This window comes from Annulohypoxylon truncatum, assembly GCF_022578515.1.
Source record: "Annulohypoxylon truncatum strain CBS 140777 unplaced genomic scaffold F4807scaffold_6, whole genome shotgun sequence".
NCBI lineage: Eukaryota > Fungi > Ascomycota > Sordariomycetes > Xylariales > Hypoxylaceae > Annulohypoxylon > Annulohypoxylon truncatum.
This window is the reverse complement of record NW_025953792.1, coordinates 275,005-298,773: the sequence shown is the minus strand read 5'-3', so window position 1 is coordinate 298,773 and position 23,769 is coordinate 275,005. Positions and strand designations below refer to the sequence as shown.

Below are 23,769 nucleotides of genomic sequence, written 5' to 3'. Positions count from 1 at the left end.
TTTTATTTTTTTTAATTTTAAATGAATTATTAATTTACATTTTTAAAAACGCGTATTTTAAATAATTATAAAATATATTAATTTATTTTTATTTATATTTTAAAACGAATTAAAATTAATAATAAAATTATTATTAATTTTATTTATTATTATTTTATTATTTTAATTATTATTATTATAATTTATAATATTTAATTTTTAAACGTTAAAATTATTATAATTATTAATTTAATTACGTTAAACGTTAAAATTATAATTAACGTTAATTTAATTATAATAAATATTTATTTAATAATATTAAACGTTAAAATTTAAATTATATAAAAAAAATAAAAAAAAAATTAATTATAATTAAACTACCCGTTATAATTAAATTATTTACGATAATTTAATTATAAATATTTTAAACGTAAATTTTTTATTTATATATTTTAAAGTTATTTATTTTTTATTTATATACATTTTAATTATAATAATTATAATTATTTATATATTAATTATTTATATTATAATTATAAACGTAATAATTATAAATGTTATAAAGTTAAATTTTTTAATTTTAATTATAATTTTAATTATATTTTTAAAAATAATTTTAATTAATTAATTTTATTTATTTTATTAATGCGAAATTATTTTATTAATAATTTAATTTTATTAAATTAATTTTTTATTACATTAATTAATTTATTAATATTCGAAAATTTACGCGAATTTTATTAATTAATATTAAAAAATTAAAAGTTATATTTATATTATTATTAAAATTAATAATTTTATTATTTATATTATTTTTATTTCGATTAATTTATATTAATTTAAATATTTAAATTATTTTATTTATTATATTTTAATATTTAAATTAAATAATTTAAACTTTAACCGTTATTATTAATTAAATTATATAAACGTTATTACGTATAATAAATTAAATTATTTAAATATTATTATATATAATAAATTAAATTATTTAAACGTTAATAATTACGGTAAATTAAATTATTTAAATTTTATAATTTAAATTTAATTAAATTATATAAATAAATTAATTTATTAAACCGATTATTTTAATTATAATATTAATTTTAAATTTTAACCCCGTATTAATATTACCCGCATTATTTATAAATTTACCGGCACTTTTTATAAATGCGTTATTTTTAATTATATTATTATTATTTTTATTAACCCCGTTAATTTTTATTTTTTTAACCGTATTTGTTTTTATTTTATTTATTAAAAATAAATAATATTATTTAATTTAATAAATTATTATTTTATTATAAACGATTAAATATATAATGGGAAAAAACTTTAAAATGAACGTATAATTAATTTTAAATAATGTTTAAAACGTAATTAAAGTAAATATAAAATTAAGAAATAAATAAAAAAAATTAAAAAAATAAAATATTAAAAACGTTAAATATTTTTATTTTAATTTTTAAAATGTTATTATTAAAATTAATAAAATTATAATTATTAAAAAAAAAATTTATTAACGGTTAATTTATTTATTTATTAATTAAATTAAAACGTAATGTTCGAATAAATTTTATATTAAATAAATTTAAACGAAATTTCTTTAATTATTACGCGGCCGAACTTAATTTTAATAAACGTTTATATTTAATAATAAAAATAAAAAAAAAGTATTAAAAAATATAAAATATATTTTTTCGAAATTATTTAATAAATTTAAATAATTAATTTATAACGTAATAAATATAATTTAATAAATAAAATATTTAAAAAATTTAAATTTCCGCGGAATAAACTTTAAAAATTAAATTATATTTATTATAAAATGTTATTATATTACTTATATAATTAAAGAAAATTAATAAATATTAATAATTTATAATGTTTTAAATAATAATTTATAAATTTTTATTAATTTATTAACATTTAAAATTTATATTAATAATTATTTATAATATATTAATAAATAAATAAAGGTTTAATATTTATAAATAATTTTAAATAATTTATAAAATTTTATTATAATAAATTTAAATTTAAAAAGAAAAATATCTTTTAAAAAATATATTATTTAAAAAATATTTCTTAAAGTTATAATTTTAATGTTTAATTAAAAAGTTATTATAAATTTTATTATAACCGTAAATATTAATAACGATTAAAAATAAAGTTATTAAAAAAACGTAATTACCGTAATAATTTATATAATTATTTAAGAAATTAAAAATATTATTATAATAATAACCGTTCGTATAATTATTATTATAAACATTTAAAAAATTATTATAAATTTTATAATAAATTTTAAAACCGAAACCATCCGCGTTATTCCGATAAAAATTAAAATAAATTTAATAAATAACGTTATAATAATTTATAATTTTACGGACATTAATATAAAAATATATATAAATTAAATTATAAATTTTAATATTAAGTTAAAAATAATCGTAATAATAAAGGATAAACTTTTTTAAAAAATAAAATAACTTATTAAATAAATAAAAAAAACTTAAAAATAAAAAATATATTAAAAAAAAATAAATATTTCTTTTTAAAAAAATATAAAATTAATAAAAATATATTATTTTATTTAACTCGACTTAATAATGTAAATAAACGTATATATAAAAAATATAAATATAAATTTATTATATAATTAAATTATTTTAAATATATTTATTTTAATAAATATATATTATTATTTTTATTATTTATTACCATTATTAAAATTATTAAAAAATTATTATCTTTTCGTAAATTTTATTAAGTTTTATAATATAAATTATATAATTTAAAATCCGGTTTTTTTTCGATAAAAAAACGGAGCTAAAGGTTAAAAAAATACATTCATTTTAATATAAATTTAAATAAAAATATTAAATATTTATTTGCTTTAACATTTACGAAAACTTAATATTTTAAATATAAATTATTATACGTAAAAAATGTCGAAAATAAGTTTTTTATTTAAAAATAAAAAAATTTTAAAATATAAAATAATAACGTAAACATAATATATCATGTTACGTTATTAATATTATAATTATTATTATTATAAAAATATATTTATAATAAAAATATAAATATTTATAAAACTTAATTAATATAAAAATTATATTTAAATATTAAAAAATTTAATAATTTTAAGTTTATTATTTTAAATAAATAAAAAAGAAAATTAATAACATGTATAAATTCGGGCGTAAATAATTAAATAATAAATAAAAAATAATTAAACGAATTTATTTAAAATTACGAAACATTTTTACTTAAAAAACTTTTTTATATAATTAAAATTAACTTATAAAAATTAATTTTATACGAGAAAACGAAATTTTTTTTTAATATATTAAAAAAGTTAAAATATAATTATAAAAATATTATATAATTATTAATAAAAATATAAATTTATAAAAAAAGTTTATTATTAAATTTATTATTAAGAAATGACTTTTTTTATAAACACGGAGCGATTTTTAATTATTCGTAAATTAATATAATTTTAACGTTATATTTAAATATTTATATATTTATATAAATTACCCGTTAAAAAATGGTATAAAAACATGTTTTTTTAATAAATAAAATAATTATATTAATAAAGTTTTTTATTATATTATTTATAAATTATATTAAATTATTAAAAAATTAAAATTTTAATTTTAAAGTTAATTATTTCGGTATAATATATATTATAATTAATTTAAAATATATTAAAAATATATTTTATATAAATAATATAATTAAAAATATTTATATATTAATACGAATAAAATTTAACGTAATTATAAAAATATAAAAAGAATTTTTTTATATAATAATATAAAAAAAAAATTAATATAATTTAAATTATAAATATATATATAAATAACGTAAAATTAAATTTAACGATTAAAAAATTTAATTATATTATAACTTTTATAATATATTTAAAATTAAACGAAATATTTAATTTAAATAAAAATTTTTTTAAAAACATATAAAAAATTATATAAATTTAACTTAAATTCGTTAAAAAATATTTCCCGTTTTTTAAAATAATAATATTAATTAATATATTTAAAATCTTAAGTAAAAATAATATATATATATATATTTAAAATTTTTATTTTACGAAACGTTTTATAAAATTTATAAATCGGCACGATTATTAAATAAATAAAAACGTTATTAATTTATTTAAAAAAAAAATAATTATTAATTTAATAAATAATTAATAAAATATATATAAACTTAAATACGTTTATTTATTAAATATATAAAATTATAAGTTTATTAATTAAATTTTTAAAAATATATATAATATAAATAAAATAAATTAATAAAAAAAACTTATTTTATTTAATTTATTATGTTTTATTATTTAACGTATAATTAATAATAAATAAAAAAAATATATAATTATTAATTTAAAATTTTTAAATAAAAATATATTAATAAATATATATTTATTATTAAAATTTAAAAAAATCATTTAAAAAATATAAAGAAAAAAATATTTTAACATTATTAATAAAATAAAATCTTTTTATTAATTATTAATAATTAAATAATATTATAATAAAATAATTATTATATTATTAAAAGGTTTAAAAATGTTTAACGTTATATTAATAAAGTTTAAAAATTCCTTAATTTATACGTAAAAATTTATAAATTATAAATTAAAACCTTTCGAATATTTTTATATAATATACATTAATAATATAATTATATTTAACGATTTAAAAGAAAAATATAAATAATATTTACGATGATTATTTATAATATATTAATAAATTAATTTTATTTTAATTTTTATAAAATCTTTTTTCGGATTTAAATTTATTACTTTATTTAAATTTACGATTAATAAAAAAAAAATAATTATTATAATTAAAAAAACATCCGTAATATATAAATTAAAAATATTTATAACATTTATAAATTTTAAAATATATATAAATATAATAAAGTTTTTATAAAAATATATCTTATATTATTAATAAAAAATAAAACTTTTATAAAATAAAAAAATAATATTATTAATATAAAAAAAAAGTAAAAAAAAAATACTAGTGTTATTATACGAACGAAAATTATATATAAAAAAAATATCATTTAAATTAACGTTAACCGAGAAAATTATTTTTAAAATTTTATAAGCTTAATTATTATAACCATTTAATTTAACTTATTAAAATTTTAATAAGTATATATTTTTAAAAATAAATGCGTTAAAATAATAAAATTTTAAAGTAATAATATTTTATTTAAATAATAAATAAAACGGAAATAATATTTTTATTTTTAAAATTTATTTTATTAATTTTCATTTAAAAATTCTTATAAAAATAAAAAAAAAATATAATATTATAAAACTCGAAATAATATATTTAATATAATTATGTTATTTTATACGAATTTAATTATAATTTTATATAAAAGTTATAATTATATTAACGGATTATAAGTTAATAAAAAATATTATTAATTAAAAAATATTTAAAATAATAAATATTAATAAATTTAATACGAAACTTATTATTACATTTATATTTTTATTATAATTTAACTTAAAAATATAATATATAATCGGAAAAATAAATTTAATTTTTAATGTTTTATTTCGATTATTAACTTAAAACGATTTATAATATAAAAGAAACGAGGAAAATTTTATTTTTAAGGATATTATAAATAATATTATAATGGGTAGTATATATATTATAACGGAAGTTAAAATAAAGGATAAGTTTAAAAAAAAGATTATTAAAAATTATAAAAAAAATAAAAAAATAAAAAAATTAAAAAATTTATTAACGGAAAATATAAAAAATAAAAAATAAAAATAAATTCGATACGAATTAAAAAATGATTTATTTTATTATATAAACTTAAAAAGGAAATATAAATTATTAATTTTAATAAGTTATATAAAAAATATATTATAAATAATATACGACGATAAATATTATTTTAATATAAAAAAAATATTATATAAACTTAAAAATATATAAATATAAAATATAACGAAAAAAATATAAAAATATATTTAATAATATTTAAATTATTATAAAAATTAAATTAATTAAAATAAGCTTTATAGCGAAATATAATTAATAAATTTATTAATAATTTTATATAATATAATTATTTAAAACTTTATTATAATTTTTTTAAAAGTTTCGAATAAAAATTTATTTTTTATTTTAAACGGATATACGTATTTTAACGTTTTATTTATAATTATATATAAATATTTAAAAAAAGTTATTTTATTATTAAAAAATATTACGTATAATGTAAAAAAATAAACGGGATTATTATTACGTATTTTAATGTTATATAATTAAAGGATATTAATAAAAACGATTTCGGATTAAAACTTAAAATTTATATTCGAAATATAATAATTTTTATTTACTTATATAAAAATATTATTAATAATAAATATAAGTTATTATTTTTAAATTAATAAATAAAACGAACGGAAAAATTAAAAAATTAAATCGGTTATTTATTATTATTATATTATATTAAACGTATTATAATTTTTATTAATCTTTTTTTTTTAATATAATATAAATAATGTTTTATTATTAATGTTAGGAAAATTATTTAACGAAATAATGTTAAGTTTTAAATTTAAAATTATATTAAATAATATTAAAATATTAATAAATATATTAAATTATAAAATATTATATAAATAATATTAAAAAGAAATTAAAGTTATAATAAACTTTACGTTAATAAATATAAAATTATATTATAATTTTAAATATTAATTAATGTTTTTTTATATTAACGAAAATATATATTTATAATTTTATAAAAAATATAAATTATTAAACGTAAAAAATTAAAAATATAATATTTAATATATTAATTTATTATTAATTATAAAAAAAATTAAATTATTAACGTATAAATTAAATATATTAAATTTATAAAAGATTTATAAAATTATTTCGATTACGCATTTTTATAAATTACCCGAAGGTTCGGATTTATATAAAAAACGAAAATTTTAACCGGGTTATATCGTTATTAAAAATAATAATAATAAATAAAAATTATATAAAATTAAAAAATTAATAAACCATAAAATAAATAAATAAAAAAAAAACTAATATTAAAATATTTAATTAAATAAAAAAAATATATAATAATAAATAATTTATAATATTTAAGAAAGTTTTTATTATAAAATATTATAAAGTTATTTAATGTTTATAACCGTAATTATTTAATAATAATTAAAAAATTAAAAATAAAATATAATTTAAAAAAAAAATTATTATTAATTTTTAAAAACGATATCGTTATTATTATATTTATAATTTAAGTTATAATAATATTTATTTTTTTTATATTAATTTTAATAATATCGATATAATTAAAGGTTATAATATTATTAAAAACGAATATATATATTTTTTTTAAAATACGTAAAAAATATAAAAAAAATTAATAAAAATATTAATGTTTTTTATTACGTTAATAATAATTATTAAATTTTTTAATTATATACATTTAAAAAAAAAACTATTATAATTTATAATTAATATATATAAGATTTTTTAAGATTTTTTAAATCTTATTAAAACTTAAAATAATTAATTATTTATTTACTTTTATTTTATTTTATTAACATTTTTAATAAAATAATTATTATAATAAAAAAATACATAATTTAATAATTATTTAAAAATTAAATAATTATTAATATATTTTAAAAAATTTAAATAATTATTAAAAATTAAATAATTATTAAAAATTAAATAATTATTAATAATATAAAAATTATTATTCGTTTTTATAATTAATAAATAATTATTAAATTAAATTTTTAAAATTATTAATTAAATAATTTATACGATAATAAAATTAATAATAAATTATAATTTTTTTATAATTTATTTATTATTTTATAATTTTTAATTTTTTATAAAATTTTTAAAATTTTTAAAGTTTTAATGTTTTTAATATTATTTATTTTTTTTTTATTTTTTATTTTTAACTTTTTTTATTTATAATAATAATAATAATAATTAAATATTAAAATTAATATTTATAAAAAAACTTAAGAATTTTTTTTTTTTTATATATATTATTTATTATATATAAAAAATTTAAAATTTTTTTTTTTTTTTATATATATATATATATATATATTTATTTTTTATATATATATTTTTTATTCGTATAATATTTTATATTTTTTTATTAATTTTTATATATTAAATTATTTTAATATTAACGTTAATAAATTTATAAATTTATAAAAATTAATAAAATATAATAAATTTATAAAATTTTAAATTTATTAATTAATAAAATTATAAATTAATAAATTAATAAATTAATAAATTAATAAATTAATAAATTAATAAATTAATAAATTAATAAATTAATAAATTAATAAATTAATAAATTTTTAAATTTTTAAACTTTTAAATTTTTAATTAAATTAATAAAACCGTAAATTTATAAATTTATAACTTATAATTTATAACCCGTAAACTTATAAATTTATAAACTTTATTCCCGCTTTTATTATTATTAATAATAATAAAAATAAAAACGAAAAATAAAAAACTTATTTAAATATATTTTTTAATAAATATTTTAATTTTTTAATAATTATTTAAACCTTTTAATAATTATTTATACTTACCAATGATTGTTTACTCGATAACTATAGTTAAATAAAAGCATTATAATGATAATGGGCTATGGTTTTCGCGGAAGGTAAATTATTGTCCGATAGCGGGGGTTCCCGGTATGGTAGTCTTGGAGATAATAACAAAAAAGGGGTTATGAGGGGTGTTCTATCTCTTAGCCAAAGTAAAATCCTCGCCCTTGAATGGCGGCAAACCTGCTGTGACACGCATCCCAGCTGAACATGAACTCCAATCTAAACTATCACCGCCAAGCGCCTTCGCGGTGGTGAGATGGCTCCACGCTTGGTCAATAGTAGGTGTCGGAGTTGACGTTTCAACACCAAGTCGCCGAATATACGATGCATCCTTCATCCCGCCAGGTATAGTAAAGCCAGTCGTGCCACTGAAAGCCCCATCCCGGATCTTCTTGCCATAGTTCATCCAAGCTGGAGCGGGAAACCATTGTTCTGGAGTATCGTGTTAGTCTTAGATCATAACCCGCCCTCCACCACTTACGTATGAACTCGTAGAACAATTCGGCATCGAACCCCGTCTTCTCGGCCAGAGTAAAGCTTTCCGACAGGAGTTCGATCGTGCCTAAGATGCAACTATTTCCAAGGATCTTGAGAAGCGCGCCTTTTCTCGTGTCGTCGCCACAGTCGATCATTGCTCTCCCTAATGTTGGCACAACGTATTTCTTCAATAGAGATCTGGCATTCCCATCTCCGGATAATACCACCAGAAGGTTTGCGCTTTTGGCAGCAGCTGGTGGACCGAAAACTGGGCAAGAGAGGAAGCTTGACCCTTCAGCTATCGCTTCAGCGCGTAGCGTCGTGGATATGTCGGGATACAATGTGGAATGGTCGACAAGCACGATGCCAGGTTTTGCAACGTCCAAAATCTGTCGGTAGACTGAAAGCGCAACTTCATCATTCGCGAGGCACGCATGAATAATATTGCATCTCCGTGCCAAGTCTTCCAAGGTGTCTGATATTTCGAAGAAACCCTCCGTAGCAAGCTGCTCCGACTTGCTACGAGAACGATTCCATATCTTGACCTTCGGAAACCCCTCCTTTTGAGCATAATCTGCTAGATTTTGGCTCATCACACTTCCCATATTCCCTAGGCCGACGAAACCAAATGAGGGGGTGGAAAGATTCGTATGTTCAGCCATCTTGTAAGCACGGAAAGTAAAAGCGAGTCAAGCAAAAGCCGAGCCAATGGATTACCGCAGGAGAATCTTGAATTCAATGAAACATCATTCTCTGCTGTAATGCGATCTGTCGTTTTATTGTAATACTCAGGTTCCTGCCAAGACCGGCAGATAGAGTAGAATCGTCATACGGCAACTTCCCGAACCTTTCAAGGTGAGCGGCAAGTTTCCGGTCAGCACGGGTTTGCCACGGCGATCAACCTCATGACCCACTCCAGAAAGATGATGCGAACCAGCATACCGGCAGTAAGTAAGCTTAACTTATGATGACGTTAAGAACGACTAGACCCTTTAAAGCACCAGCTATTCATAGAGCTGTCGAGGTAGGTAGCTGAAGAGTAAATTATAAGATATTACACAAATAACTTTCTATGTAAAAACACGTCTTCGTTTCTAAAACCCGAAAATGTCAGCGACCAATGGTAATTCCAAGATTGAGGGCCCTCTTGTGGCGGCCTTAGACGACGTTCGATTTGACATCTCCAACGGGGTTAGTCCTGTGAATGGACTCCCATATTACAAGCCTAAGCCCGCCGACATCACCATCAACAACCACAAGGACGGTGATAAACCTAAGATCTTATTCAAGAATGTCAATATCTTCGACTCAACAGGGTCGAACCCTTATTTGGGTGATGTTCTCATCGAAAGGGAAAGAATACAGGCTGTTGGCAAAGTTGACGCCTCTCCTGATTCCGATACTCTGGTTATCGACGGGGAGGGCAAGAAGACGCTCATGTCAGGACTCGTGGATGCTCACACGCACCTAAGCTGGAACAACTCACCAACTCTGGATGGCCTGACACGGATGCCGCTGGAAGAGCATGTCTTACACACAGCACAGTCCGCAAAGACGTACCTCGACTGCGGCTACACGATGTGCTTCGGGGCTGCATCAGCGCAACCGCGGCTCGATCTAGTTATCAAGCAGGCCATAAAGTCGGGCTTGATACCCGGGCCACGCACTCTGTCCAACTGCCAGGAGATAACGACGACGGGAGGTGCGATCATTCCTAGCATCAGCCGCTTCGCCGACGGCGCAGATGCAATGCGTCGCGTCGTACGGGAATTCATCGAGTTAGGGGTCGACAACATCAAGCTGAGCATGACAGGCGATTACACACACGAAACTATGGGGTACGTATTCTAATACCCCCTTTCCCCATTCAAACATCCTATATCATTAGATTAAGTGAATACTAATCATGGAGTGTGTATAGGGCTGAAGAAACCTACTTCACACTAGCCGAGACCAAGGCCGCCGTCGAAGAGGCCCACAATAGGGGTAAGCGCGTATGCACGCACGCCCGTTCCGCAGCCTCAGTGAAGATGTCGTGTCTCGCCGGCGTCGACGTCATCTACCACGCCAGCTACGTCGACGCCGAGGGCATGGACATGCTCGAAGGGCTCAAAGACCGCGTCTTCGTAGCGCCGGCCATCAACTTCCCGCTGCTCACCTGCCAGGGCGCCGCCACGCCCTTCGGCCTCACGCCGGAGATGGCGAAGAAAAGGGGCTTGGTGCACGAGGTCGACGCGGCTAACAAGGCCATGGCGGAGATGCGGAGGCGCGGCATTCGCGTTCTTCCCGGCGGCGATTACGGGTTCGCTTGGGCGCCGCACGGCACTTACGCGAGGGATCTGGCGCATTTCGTGAACTTGTTCGGGTACACGCCGAAGGAAAGCTTGATAGCTGCGACGGCGCTAGGAGGGGAAATTATGGGTTATCCGGAGAGTTTGGGTAAGGTGTTGCCGGGCTACTATGCCGATGTCATCCTGGTCGATGGGAATCCCATGGAAAATATCGAGATTCTCCAGGATACCTCGAAGCTGCATACGATCGTGATCAATGGACATGTTCACAAGAATGTGAACTAATAAAGTACATGTATATAAGGGGGAGATTTATCTTTGCTTGCCCCCTTTTCTTTGGAAGAACTATCGACCGCAGGTGGTGAAAGAGCAAATTGACCCACAGAGCATGAGGGGAAGCAGCTTGGTAGGGAGAATGGAGGAAGCAAGGGGGATTCCCTTTACTGTTGGTTTAGGATTCTTATGAGAATATGATTTTTTCGAACTGGGATTTCTTTGTTAGGTACTTACTATATCGTATAACTCATCCTATCCGAGTTCTCAGAACAACAATAGTGGGTCTTTTATTCTTCTCATGCCAACTGCATCCCCCCTTCATGTCTGAAGTCCTGTACTTTCGTAAGATCAATGCCCGCTGTACCACTTATAACGGCTAGCTTTACCCACATTCCCGACCGTTGGTCCCATACAACCACTGCTATACGATCTAAGCAGATGGTTGATAAGGTGGAGAACATGTCAGATGTCACCGTAGATTTGAATATATTGAAGACCCTTCGCACTGGTAATATTTCCTGTTAGAAGTTGACTATATATCCTGGTTTGCCTGTGTAGCGTTGAGTAGGATATTACTTCTCTTTGTTCCACTTTTTCGAACGTACTCCAGATCGGCATCTTTGCGCGCATTTCTTCTGAATCCAAGCTCAATGGTTTCCGAACACGCACGCGTCGCCCGTTGGCAGGTGAGCAGACTGTTTCAGGGAGCCTTGGCTTTTATTATGGAACTGTGTTATTGACTATATTCCTTCGGTTTATAGGATGACTTGCTGCCACATATTGTTGATCGGCTGGCACGCGAGACTCCCGGTGCTATATATGGACTCTGGCCCGTAGCCCCTGATTCGTATGAGGCCGGCTTCCGGACTGTCACCTATGCCCAGCTAGCAAATGCGGTCAACGGATTGGCCTGGTGGCTCGTTGAGCAGCTTGGGCCTGGTAAAGATCATGAGGTCCTAACCTATGTTGGTCCGAACGACGTACGGCTCACCGCGCTTGTGCTGGCCGCAATCAAAGCAGGTTATGTGGTAAGGTCAATTTCACTCTTAGTATATCATCTAATTTGTAAATCGCTGAGAGGTTGGTAGATACTTCTCACATCACCGCGTAACTCCGCAGCGGCACATCGTGGGCTCTTTGATGTGCTCAAGTGCCGGACACTTGTGACAACAGACCCGATGCCTCCGTCTGTTGCCCCCATTATTGAAGCTGTCAAGCCGCGTCAACTCGTTGTACCAAGTGTAGAGGAGCTTCTAGAGAAACCTTTTCCTCATTTCCTTCTTGACAAAACCTTTGACCAAGCTCGTTGGGATCCACTCTTCATTATGTAGGTATGTACCGCAGAGAGAAATGCGGCATTTTCTAACATCTTCGAAGACATACATCCGGGTCGACAGGGTTACCGAAACCTATGATATGGACTCATGAAACGGGAACACGGCATCACAAGTTTACCAGCCGCGATCCTCCGAACGGGATGACGTCGATTGACCAGATAACCCGTGGTAAGAGGGTCATAGCGACACTACCGCCTTTTCATGTATGTAAAAAACCCGAATCAATTGAGCATGGTATTTAATCTAACCTTTATAGGGAGCTGGTCTGGGGCAGTACATTTTCTATGCCATACCATTTGGTAACACAGTGATTGCGCCGGCGGCTACGGGAATCGTAACCGCTCAGGGGCTCGTCGATGCCCTGAAGCAGACACCAGCAGACATAGCGGTTCTAGTACCGTCGGTGGTAGCCGAACTAGCTCAGAATCCCGATCTGCTTGAATACTGTGCAGGCCAATTAGAATTAATTCTTTATATCGGAGGAGATCTACCTCAGGCAATTGGAGACCGAGTCGCAGAGAAGATCCGACTGCGCTGCCAATGGGGCGCGTCTGAAGTCGGTATCCCACAGCAATTGCTACCAGCCGAATTGGGCCTGTCGGATTGGCATTATATACGCTTCCATCCATGTACTGGTGCGGTATTTGACGAAGTTGCCGATGGCACATATGAGTTAGTTATACGGCGCGACGAGGCGCTCGCTGATACCCAGCCGGCATTCAGCATGCGAGGACAAGACAAACTTGAAGAATATCGCACCAAGGACCTGTTTGAACGCCACCCCACGGTATCCGACGCATGGCGTTGGCGTGCTCGTGCGGACGATATCATCGTTTTCCTGAATGGAGAGAAAACGAATCCCGTGACGATGGAGCAGCACATAGTGGCCCAAAACCCCGAGCTAAGCGGCGTCCTAGTTATCGGTGCCCAGAGATTTCAGGCGGCTCTGCTAATCGAGCCGGTTTCTCAAGAAGCGCCCTTGACGACCGCTGGCCAGGCTGCCTTGATCGAACGTATTTGGCCTAGTGTTGAAGAGGCTAACAAGGCCGCACCAGCCCACGCGCGCATCGAAAAGACGATGATTCTCGTAACAGCAGCAGACCGGCCACTGATCCGCGCAGGGAAGGGTACTATCCAACGATCTGCCAGTCTCGCCCAATATGTAGCTGATATCGACAAGCTCTACGATGATATAGATGTGGTTCCAGACGATGAAGGAGTCGATGGATCCTTAAAAGAAGATAGCTTTGATGCAGTCAAGGCCCGAATCTGGGAAAATATTTCAGCCATCATGGATTGGCCAGACATAGATGATTCGACCAGTTTCTTCGACCGTGGCATGGACTCATTACAAGCCCTTAGACTTACTCGTGCGCTACGACGCGCCCTCCATTGTCCTCACATTGCTTTATCCACGGTGTACCAAAATCCTACAATCGCTCAGCTCACTTCAGCCCTCTTAGAGCAGAATGAAGGGCCCGACGAGCGGGACATGATGGAGCCTTTACTGGCCACATATCGCGGATTAATCCATCAAATACCGGCGCCAAAGTCGTTAGCACCGAATACAGACAAGGACGCCAATGTTATCCTGACGGGTTCCACTGGCGCCTTGGGCACATATATACTTGCCGCCCTCCTCAATCGACCTGGAATCGGACACATATTCTGCCTCAACCGAGGCCAAAACGGCGGACGTAGCGTCCAGACCAATCGCTTCGCGGGCGCCGGTCTAGCAACAGAAAATCTTAGCGAGCGCGTCACTTTCATACAAGCCGACTTAGCCCATCCCTCCTTGGGGCTTGACAAGTCTACATACGAATCTCTCCGTTCGCGCATAGGACTCATCATCCACAATGCCTGGCCGGTAAACTTCAACCTCTCATTAGTAGCGTTCCGACCACAACTAGCCGGCCTAGTAAACCTCTTCGCGCTCTCCGCCGCCGCGGCCCCGCGCACAATGCGCTTCTTCTTCATCTCATCCGTCGGCGCCGTGAGCGCGCGACCAGCAGACGCGGGACCAGCTCCCGAAGCCGTTCTCGAGGACTTCGACGCGCCGATCGCCAACGGGTACTCGCGGAGCAAGTTCCTCTCCGAGCTCCTCTGCGACGCCGCGGCACGGCACTTAAGGGTCCCCGTGACGATTGCGCGAGTCGGCCAGGTCGCGGGTGCGGTTCGCGGACCCGGGGTGTGGAACCGTTCTGAGTGGTTTCCGAGCTTGGTCGTAAGCTCGCTGGGCTTTGGCTGCTTGCCAGATAGCCTGGGTCCGCAGTTCTCGGAGGTCGATTGGGTGCCAACGGATTTGCTCGCTGATGTTGTCGTTGATCTGGCGAATCCTCGCGCTTTGGAGGGGGCAGGCGGTTGTGGTACTGCTGGTGCTACTGTGTTTAATCTTCGGAATCCGAATACGGCTTCTTGGGATAAGTTGGTACCGGCGATCATGGCGGTTGTGCATGATCGCCTCGGCCGGAACATCGAAGTGGTTTCATCGTCGGTATGGTTGAGGCGTTTACAGGAGGCTGCGGCTGATGGAGAAAGTAACGACCTAATGAGCACAGCTACATCTAACCCGGCTATCAAGTTGGTATCGTTTTACTCCAACGACTTGTGGGCTGATAAAGGTGTCGGGTCGAAACCAATGTCGGTCGAACGCGCTCTAGGAGCTAGTTCTACGTTACGCGATATTTCGTCCGTAGGCGTCGACTGGATGCGGAAATGGGTTAACGAATGGATTTCAGTGCAAACACAGGATGAGAGGGTCTGATAGTGGCTGTGGGGGTACATCAATACCTTGTACGAGACTTAATAGGACACTATAACACCTTGCATTATTCCGTCTTAGGAGGGATAGGTGCCTATCCTTACCAGGAAACGAAGCGCATTGAAATCCTAAGACTCACTTTTACATAAACGATTCCCAACAGTGCTCATATATCAGTTATTTGTAACTATCATCTTCGAAGCGACGGTAACGACGGAGACGATTGATTAAAATTAGGGCTAACGCTATGGCTCTATATGTACACGTGCGCTGAAGGACGGCGGAGCCACAGCGCCAGCTAGAGGAGAGCAGCCCCTGCTTCAAATTTGTCTTGCTCGACATTACTCAGCAGTTTCCGTAACTGAGAAAGAAAGTCTTCAGCTACGCTCAGTTGCCTGGTTCCTATGATATTCATATAAAGTCTTCAAGAGCAGTTGAGATGCCCATGGCAATCTAGCTACGATTGGAACCCGCAGATAACGCATACGAGCCCTGGCTCAGTGATGGATAAAAGAGCCTTTAGTGTTCTTGGCGCTGTCGGAATGCTGTGTGTAGTGCCGTCCAACTCTTGCAACTTAGGTATCTAAGATATCGATGAAAAATGCCCATATCATTTTTCTGTGTTGCTCGATCATCATTGTCCCAAAAACTTTTTGTGCCCGTCGAGGGTCTCATCATGCATATTTTCTCTAATCATCCTAACAAATCTTATAGGACTTTTGTCTGACACAGGTATGTTATCCCCCTTGACTAGCCTAAGTCTTCGTCTACCCGAGGATTTATTAGTAAGTATACATAAAAGCCCACATAATCCTGATTCCCAATCGGTGTGAAACCATACTTAATAATTTGGATCATTGTTCATAAGTATGGCCCGAGGCAGGCGTAAACGTATAAACCCATCGGATACCATTTATAGGACCATCAAGTGATGAACAAGAAGCTTCATCGTCACGTTGCATCAATTTAGTTTTATCCAAAGTTAGACAGTTTATGCGTTAGAGTTTTATTTAGCTTTAGTTGCTCATGTGAATTCTCTTGAGACAAAGATGTGTTCAGAAAAGAGGTTTGTCATTTGTAGACAGATAGATTCTCGACGATGAATAAGTTAAGTCCTCTGAGAAGAACTCTGCGGTCCATCTAATAACCTGATACCTTCCATATTATTGATTTTCTAATCAACTCCAATCTTGCTAAGTTCCTGGCTACTAGTCCTCCAACAAAGTCCCTGACACCATCCTTTTAACCGGCAGTTGTCCACGGCTAGGGATTAGGAGGCAAGATAGGGTTTCACATGGCCCGGTTGACCAGACCTTGGATATAAAGCATGAACGATAAAGAGTTAAATTTGAATATACGTCGCGTTGTAGCATTTGTATCAGCAATGTATTGGTCTATAACTAGCGCCTCCCATCCACTAACACCGAGTTTCTATGGGTGCTTAAGTGTATTTTGTCTCCTGATTTGTAGCTATAAACATCTTTGTGGTAAAAAGGTGAACACTTCATCGTATAGCAGGGGAAGGTAAACACTTCACAATACATGAGGACAATGTAGCCCTTCATCTTAGTTGCCGCAAATCCGTCTATCTCTCCGATCAAACTTCAGATCTGTGATAGTCTCTTGGAACATTCAGAACAAAAGACCCTCAACGATCGATTCATAGTTAACAGATGTCTACCTATATGCGTATTTGAAACACGCTTATGATACTAGTATTTCTATGTGTTATCTTTTCTCTCACCGTTTCACTAATTAGAAAATATGAAAGCTGGAATGATCGATTCAAAGCAACATCCGGCCATCACGAAGTCAGGTTTAGAGGCTATAAAACCCCTCTAAAAGTCCCCAGATTTTCGTATCACTAATGTCTTAGACAAAGTAAACTTCAAACAGGTTTTCCAGATTTCTGTAGATTTCAAGGAGTATATCAAAAGACCCCATAGAGGAAACACCGAAAATAATACTGTGAATAGTGATGAAGGAGATGGCTAGAACATGACGAGGGTGCCTATAATTCAACTAGTTAATCTTGTGAGCGTTTAATCTCCTTTATTAAAGAAAAAAGGGGTTCTTAAGGGCATCGTCGAATGATAGCAATTCGGACTCTTAAGCCAATACATTTTGTTCAGATATATTTATTTCCATTGGATAGTATACGTGGTTAGCAGAGAAGTAGCCTGGTTGTCACTATTTAGGCTTAGGCATATTGACATTTACTCGTGTCCTGCAAGGAGACAGAAAGCCCCGTATCAGCCGAATCCTCATCGCCAGTGGAGAAATCTTCTCTTCCACGGTTGCGTACCGAATTACTTGTTAGAATCTAACTAGTATGCCATATCTGTAGTAGCTCTTAGGATCTGCGTGGAGCGGTGACCTTAACATAGTATAAAGCAGGGACGCGGGAGCGAATCAGAAGCAAGCACAGGCGGGATAATTATCTATTTATGCATTAACTTAAAGTGTCGGGTCATCCTAGTCCCATTGCTTGCTGTGGTAAACATGCCAGAGGTTTCCTCGCTTGCAGCCTCATCGTCCCAGAAAAGGGAGGTTTCAGCATAGAATAGGAAAGATCGTCGTCGTTATGCTTATTAACTCCCTACTTTCGCTCGAAAGAGATATTCCTTGGTGTTTAGCAAGCCAGGTACCAGGTTCCGTCTGCGCGGGATTGCAACCTAACAAAGAGTAGCGTGTTATCACCACACTAATAATTCCACTTATGATCTGCACTGCAACCCGCTGTTCGCACAGTGTTACCATTGGGCTATAGCGTATTCGAAGGAGCCATGCAAGTGTAAGGTATAATAGTATACTAAATTGGTCGCTATATCGTCGGATAATATCCGTACGATGCCACGGACCGTGTAGCTGGGAATGATGATTTTCTGTAGCACCGGTGACATTTGGAATATCTCGCATGAGTACTTATAGAACCCCTTTTCTTATTCCCTTTTGGTAGCTTGGCAACTGCATCTTGTAAGCACACTAGAGAAACCCTTTTCGATAAGCCTTATACCCCAAGATCTTCGTGATGAGGTTGGAAACTCTTGATGGCTACGGCACTAGGGGTGAGCATCCTAAACTCAAGCTGCCAAGAAGCGTCGCTGGTCCTTGGCATCATCCTTACGATCAATTTAACTAACCTAGGTGATAGGGCCTGAGACTCAGTCTCCAACGGCTATAAAAGGTCTTGGTGATTCTTCAGTTGGTTCACCACTTCAACAGCAGCAGGACTTGAACCTATCCCCTTTGCTCTCGGTACTTGAGAAATCGGCACACACGACAGCCGGTTTACGTTTCGTATCAGAACGCAATGGTGGCCTAGCTGCAGAACGCTTGACTTATGCTTCACTCTGGTCCAGAGCCCAGAATGACGCATGTTCCTTGATAAGTCTTCGACTAGCTCAACCAACACGGGGTTCCAGCAATGTTTTGCTATATTTCAACACCAACAGCGATAACATTCGCTGGTTCTGGGCTGTACTGGCGGCGGGTGGTGTACCTTGTATTGCACCACCTTTCGTGAGCGATGCAAGGTTGAGAAGAGATCACATCGCGCACTTAATACATCTGCTGGAAAATCCCACTATCTTGACAACTGAAGCATTGTCCTCGGTGTTCGAAGACGACGTCAATGCGAGCATCCAAACGATAGAATCGTTACCGGTGGAGACAGAACTTACATTTAAGGCGCCGGCTCCACCTACGGACGATGGTCTTGCAGTCCTTATGCTCACATCTGGGAGTACAGGAAATGCAAAAGCTGTCTGCCTCAACCACGAACAGATGCTCCAAGCAGCTGCTGGAAAGAGTGCTCACAGCAAGACAAATAGCAAAGACGTGTTCTTGAACTGGATTGGCCTGGACCATGTTGCCAACCTTGTAGAGATACATCTACATGCTATGTCGCTGGGCGCAGAGCAAGTCCACGTTCAGGCCAGCCATCTTCTCGCTGATCCTCTCCTTTTCCCCCGGCTCATAAACCAACATCGTGTCAGCGTAACATTTGCTCCGAATTTCTTCCTCGATTTAGTCGTCTCTCAAACGCTCGAGAAAGACCCCGAACTACATAACCCCGCGCAGCTTGATCTATCAAGTCTACGCGCACTCTTTTCCGGGGGTGAGACTAATGTGGTTAAAACCGCAGTGGAATTGACCAGGATTTTCCAGGCTTACGGGACTAAAACCGAGTTCATATGTCCTGGCTATGGCTTGACTGAGTCATGCGCCGGCCTGACATGGGGATTTAATTGCCCCTCTTACGATGTGAAGTCAGGGAGTGAATTTACCTCTGCTGGGGCCCCAATACCAGGGGGTTTTGTCCGAGTTGTGAACCATGACGGCATTCAGGTGCCCCCTGGCGAAATAGGGGATCTCCAACTTTCGGGCCCTGTGATATTCAAGAAATACTACAGAAACCCTGAGGCGACCAAAGAAGCCTTTACTCAAGATGGATGGTTTATTACCGGAGACCAAGCCCGCATAGACTCCAATGGCCAATTACACATCGTCGGCCGCGTTAAAGACACGATCAATATGAATGGGGTCAAATACTTCTGCTCTGAGGTGGAGACGGCTATCGAACAAATCAAGCTACCTGGAGTAGCCCCTTCATGCACGGTCGTCTTCCCTCATCGTCCCCAAGGCGCAAGCACTGAAGAGTACTGTATTGTTTATAAACCGACCGAGGACGATGTCACCGGAGAATCCCGAGCATACATTGATGACAACATAAGTCGAATTTCCAGTGTGATCACGAATAAAAAGCCTTTCAGGATAATCCCACTGCCAGAGTCTTCCTTTTACCGAAGTTCCTTAGGAAAGCTGTCGCGAGCAAAATTTCGAAAGGCTTTCGAAGCGGGGGATTTCCAGGAGGCGGACGAGTCTAACAGGTCATCAATCCATGCCTTCAGGATGGCTAACCGTGATGCTCCATCCAATCCAGCCGAAGAGTCGGCACTCAATCTTGCTTGCGACATGCTCGGCCTGCAGGCGGAAGAAGTGAGCGTGACGGACAACATCTTCCACCTGGGCTTCAGCTCCCTGGATATCAACGCCTTCGCTTGCCGGCTGCAGAAAGCTCTCGGATCCAAAAACGCGATAACGCTCACCGAAGTTTTGCGAAACCCGACAATTCGTTCCATTTGCACCGACATAGATGATAGCAAGCATCCGGATGAGTCTTACGACCCTGTAGTCGTGCTCCAGCCAAATGGAGACAAGACACCATTCTGGATCGTACATCCCGCATCCGGAAACGTGCTCGTTTTCATACCCCTTTCGCGATATCTTAGCGACCGACCCGTGTACGGTCTGCGTGCTCGTGGAGTCCGCCTTGGCGAGAGGTTCTTCGGATCTGTTGATGAAATGGCGACAACTTACTTCCACGGCATCAAACGCACTCAACCTGAAGGTCCCTATGCAATTGCTGGATATTCACTCGGAAGCAGTGTTGCCTTTGAGGTTGCCAAACTGTTGATCGCCAATGGTGATGAAGTTCGCTTCGTGGGTGCCCTTGACAGCCCACCGGACATAGCACCATTAGTCGGCAATCTCACATGGAGCGCTGCTCTTGTTATGGTTAGCTTCTTTCTGGGACTTATCCCTGAAAGATACTCAAATGAAGTGATCCCACGCCTCTGGAATGAGGCTCCAGATGTGGCGCTGGAGTTCATTATGTCCAACGCTGAGCCGGCACGCCTGGAGGAACTACAACTTGACAGGACAGGACTTTCGCGAATTGCTGATATAGCGCATAACTTTGGCATGGCAGCTCGCAAATACGAGCCTGTGGGGTCGGTGCCGACAATGGATGTCTTTGTTGTCGACCCTCTCCTCAGCGTCACAGAGGGCGGTCGCAAAGAGTGGCATGACAAATTTTTATACAAGTGGAAGGACTTTGTCACCCAGGATTTGAAATTCCATCAGAGCTCTGGAAGTCATGCCGACATGTTGGGTCCCAAGCATGTGCGCGTTTTCCAGCGGATCCTTCAAGATATTCTCGTCGCTAGGGGTCTTTGAGAGCTCTGGGCTTGTTTGGTGAAAGGAAATATGGGAACTTTCACATATCACTCTTTTCAGGATTTTTTTAAAAGATATATTGGCCCATAACCCGTATCAATATCCTTTCCTTCACTAGGTAGAATGATAATGACCATGACGAAGTAAATGAGATTTCCAATAATTTTTCTCAAATCTCAGCTGAAACAGAGTGGCTGAATGTCTACGCACAGTGCTGTGGAATGCCTCGCACTATAAGGTACCTATCAATGATTCATTTACGCTCAAATTGCTCTTAAATACCCATAATACCTAGCTAGATCTCTCCCCACGAAGCTTCAATAATAGCGAGTGCACTTCCTGGCGGTCTAGTAACACCGATCCATTGAAATCGAGAGTCCGCTTTCGCGAGAAGTTCCTTCCACTGCGCCTCGTCTCGCTCTCGGGCATTCAGCAATTGCATCATTCCGATGTCCATATTCCTAAAAGCGTTGGGTTAGATCTGCGTTCGCATTTGACGAACCCTTCCCCAAAATTTGTGCCGCTGGAACTTACGTGGCTGCCCGCTTCTTACGTAAAGAGAGCTTGTCCAGATCTTCGATGCAATAATCATGTATAATCAAGCGGGATTTCTCGCTCATCGCCTGGCCAATATTCCGCAAAATCCGCACCGCGTACTCGTCGCTCCAATTATGCAAGATCCAGCGGAGGAAGTACACAGCAGCGCCCTTGACGGGCTGCGGCGTGAAGAAATCGTGCGCCTGGAAGACGATTTGGCCCTGCCTCTGTCCCTCATTTCCATTTCCATTTCCGTTTTTTGGATGTCCGTGCGAACCATCGTTCTGGAGATCTCCCGCGTAGTCTCCCGCTCTGCAGACGACTTTTTCCAGATCCTGGACGACGAAGTCGAGGTGTTGGCACTGTTTACTTTCGCGCAGCGCACGGGCGAAGTGGCCCAGGCCACCCCCGACATCGACGAACTCGGACCCCTTCGGCAATCTCGCCAGCAGATCGCCACGTGCCCTGACGAAGTGGTCCGGCGCGTACCCTGGCCCGCTGGAATAGGCAGACATCCCTGTGGAGAAGCGGGCTGCGCGGGCGGGGCTGCAAGCGATGATATCGTACAAGGATTGACGTGGGGGCGACGGTGAGGCACCACCGCCATCAGAGCTTGATTGATCAGAAGCGCTGGAAATACCGGTAGGGAATGGAGGGGTCGAATGAGCTAATGCCCAGCCACTTTCTGTCGGCTCCGATGCTGATGGGAACGCTGTCAAGGCGTCTACGGTACGGGTTGCGGCTGGCCAGCTCTCCTCGCAGGTCGCGCCCATCCATGCTCCGAAGGAGGGGTCGCGGAGGAGAAGAGAGGCTGGTGTGTGATAGACAAAAGTTACATCGCTGCTTGGATGTTCTTCGCGAAAGATCTGTAAACCAATGGCATGCCGTAGAATGCGCTGGACAGTTTGCTCAAGCTGCCCACAAGCGGAGGCGATTGTAGAGTAGGAGATGCCAGAGTCCGGCGGTACGATGGTAGCGATGTTAAAGCGTTGGATAAAGTGTAGGGAGATCAAATTGGCGTGCTGAAAGGTTAGCCACGAGCTCTGGCAATAATCAAGGAGAAGGATATCGTTCTACCGAAGCATGAGTCCTGAGAAGCTCCGCCGGGTCCAACAAAAGATTGTAGATCTCAAAAGCGAAGTCGAGAATTCGCTCACGCGCAGTCGCCGCGCCAGGCGAATCTGGAGTTCCTATTTGCTTCAATGCTTGAGCGTCAGCAAATAGTTCTGAGGCGAGCTCAATGGCTCGAGAGTCATTCATATTCATCACGGGCAGGTGCTTAACTTTTCAATCAGCTATTGGAAGATGAACACATACCGGTACCTACCTAGGCAGGTAGCTACGGTATATACTAGAGAGCTCCAAGGAATGGCAATCCATTTATGGAAAAGAGACGCTATG

At 34.1% G+C, this 23,769-nt stretch overlaps 5 protein-coding genes across 5 annotated transcripts; 3 read left to right on the top strand and 2 right to left on the bottom strand.

Moving 5' to 3' along the window:
* Positions 1–8,713: 8,713 nt before the first annotated feature.
* Positions 8,714–10,129, bottom strand: F4807DRAFT_413696 (NAD(P)-binding protein). Its single transcript, XM_047996896.1, has 2 exons — positions 9,150–10,129; positions 8,714–9,100 (listed from the first exon to the last, which is right to left on the bottom strand). Exons 1-2 carry the CDS (start codon positions 9,805–9,807, stop codon positions 8,802–8,804), a joined length of 957 nt encoding a protein of 318 aa, XP_047857123.1. The 5' UTR covers positions 9,808–10,129; the 3' UTR covers positions 8,714–8,801.
* On the top strand, positions 10,107–11,814 carry F4807DRAFT_342268 (composite domain of metallo-dependent hydrolase). The gene is made up of 2 exons (XM_047995383.1): positions 10,107–10,983; positions 11,067–11,814. The coding sequence occupies exons 1-2, from the start codon at positions 10,253–10,255 to the stop codon at positions 11,719–11,721; spliced, it is 1,386 nt and encodes a 461-aa protein (XP_047857122.1). The 5' UTR covers positions 10,107–10,252; the 3' UTR covers positions 11,722–11,814.
* Positions 11,815–12,362: 548 nt separating this feature from the next.
* F4807DRAFT_457399 (putative NRPS-like enzyme) lies at positions 12,363–15,813 on the top strand (the record flags this gene model as incomplete). Its single annotated transcript, XM_048001036.1, has 5 exons — positions 12,363–12,398; positions 12,474–12,740; positions 12,801–13,039; positions 13,090–13,252; positions 13,306–15,813. The coding sequence occupies 5 exons, from the start codon at positions 12,363–12,365 to the stop codon at positions 15,811–15,813; spliced, it is 3,213 nt and encodes a 1,070-aa protein (XP_047857121.1).
* Positions 15,814–18,641: 2,828 nt separating this feature from the next.
* Positions 18,642–22,096, top strand: F4807DRAFT_342136 (acetyl-CoA synthetase-like protein). Its single transcript, XM_047995382.1, has 2 exons — positions 18,642–18,878; positions 18,965–22,096. The coding sequence occupies exons 1-2, from the start codon at positions 18,842–18,844 to the stop codon at positions 21,829–21,831; spliced, it is 2,904 nt and encodes a 967-aa protein (XP_047857120.1). The 5' UTR covers positions 18,642–18,841; the 3' UTR covers positions 21,832–22,096.
* Positions 21,979–23,628, bottom strand: F4807DRAFT_472136 (S-adenosyl-L-methionine-dependent methyltransferase; the record flags this gene model as incomplete). Its single annotated transcript, XM_048002992.1, has 3 exons — positions 21,979–22,292; positions 22,366–23,390; positions 23,446–23,628. 3 exons carry the CDS (start codon positions 23,626–23,628, stop codon positions 22,127–22,129), a joined length of 1,374 nt encoding a protein of 457 aa, XP_047857119.1. The 3' UTR covers positions 21,979–22,126.
* Positions 23,629–23,769: the final 141 nt, after the last annotated feature.

Excerpts from the sequence above, each read along its gene's own strand:
- F4807DRAFT_413696 (XM_047996896.1), bottom strand. The coding sequence starts at position 9,807 with ATGGCTGAACATACGAATCTTTCCACCCCCTCATTTGGTTTCGTCGGC. Across the intron at positions 9,101-9,149 it reads ATTGTTCTACGAGTTCATAC|AACAATGGTTTCCCGCTCCA; the intron begins GTAAGTGGTGGA and ends ACGATACTCCAG.
- F4807DRAFT_342268 (XM_047995383.1), top strand. The coding sequence starts at position 10,253 with ATGTCAGCGACCAATGGTAATTCCAAGATTGAGGGCCCTCTTGTGGCG. Across the intron at positions 10,984-11,066 it reads TACACACACGAAACTATGGG|GGCTGAAGAAACCTACTTCA; the intron begins GTACGTATTCTA and ends GAGTGTGTATAG.
- F4807DRAFT_342136 (XM_047995382.1), top strand. The coding sequence starts at position 18,842 with ATGAGGTTGGAAACTCTTGATGGCTACGGCACTAGGG. Across the intron at positions 18,879-18,964 it reads TGATGGCTACGGCACTAGGG|GGCCTGAGACTCAGTCTCCA; the intron begins GTGAGCATCCTA and ends CCTAGGTGATAG.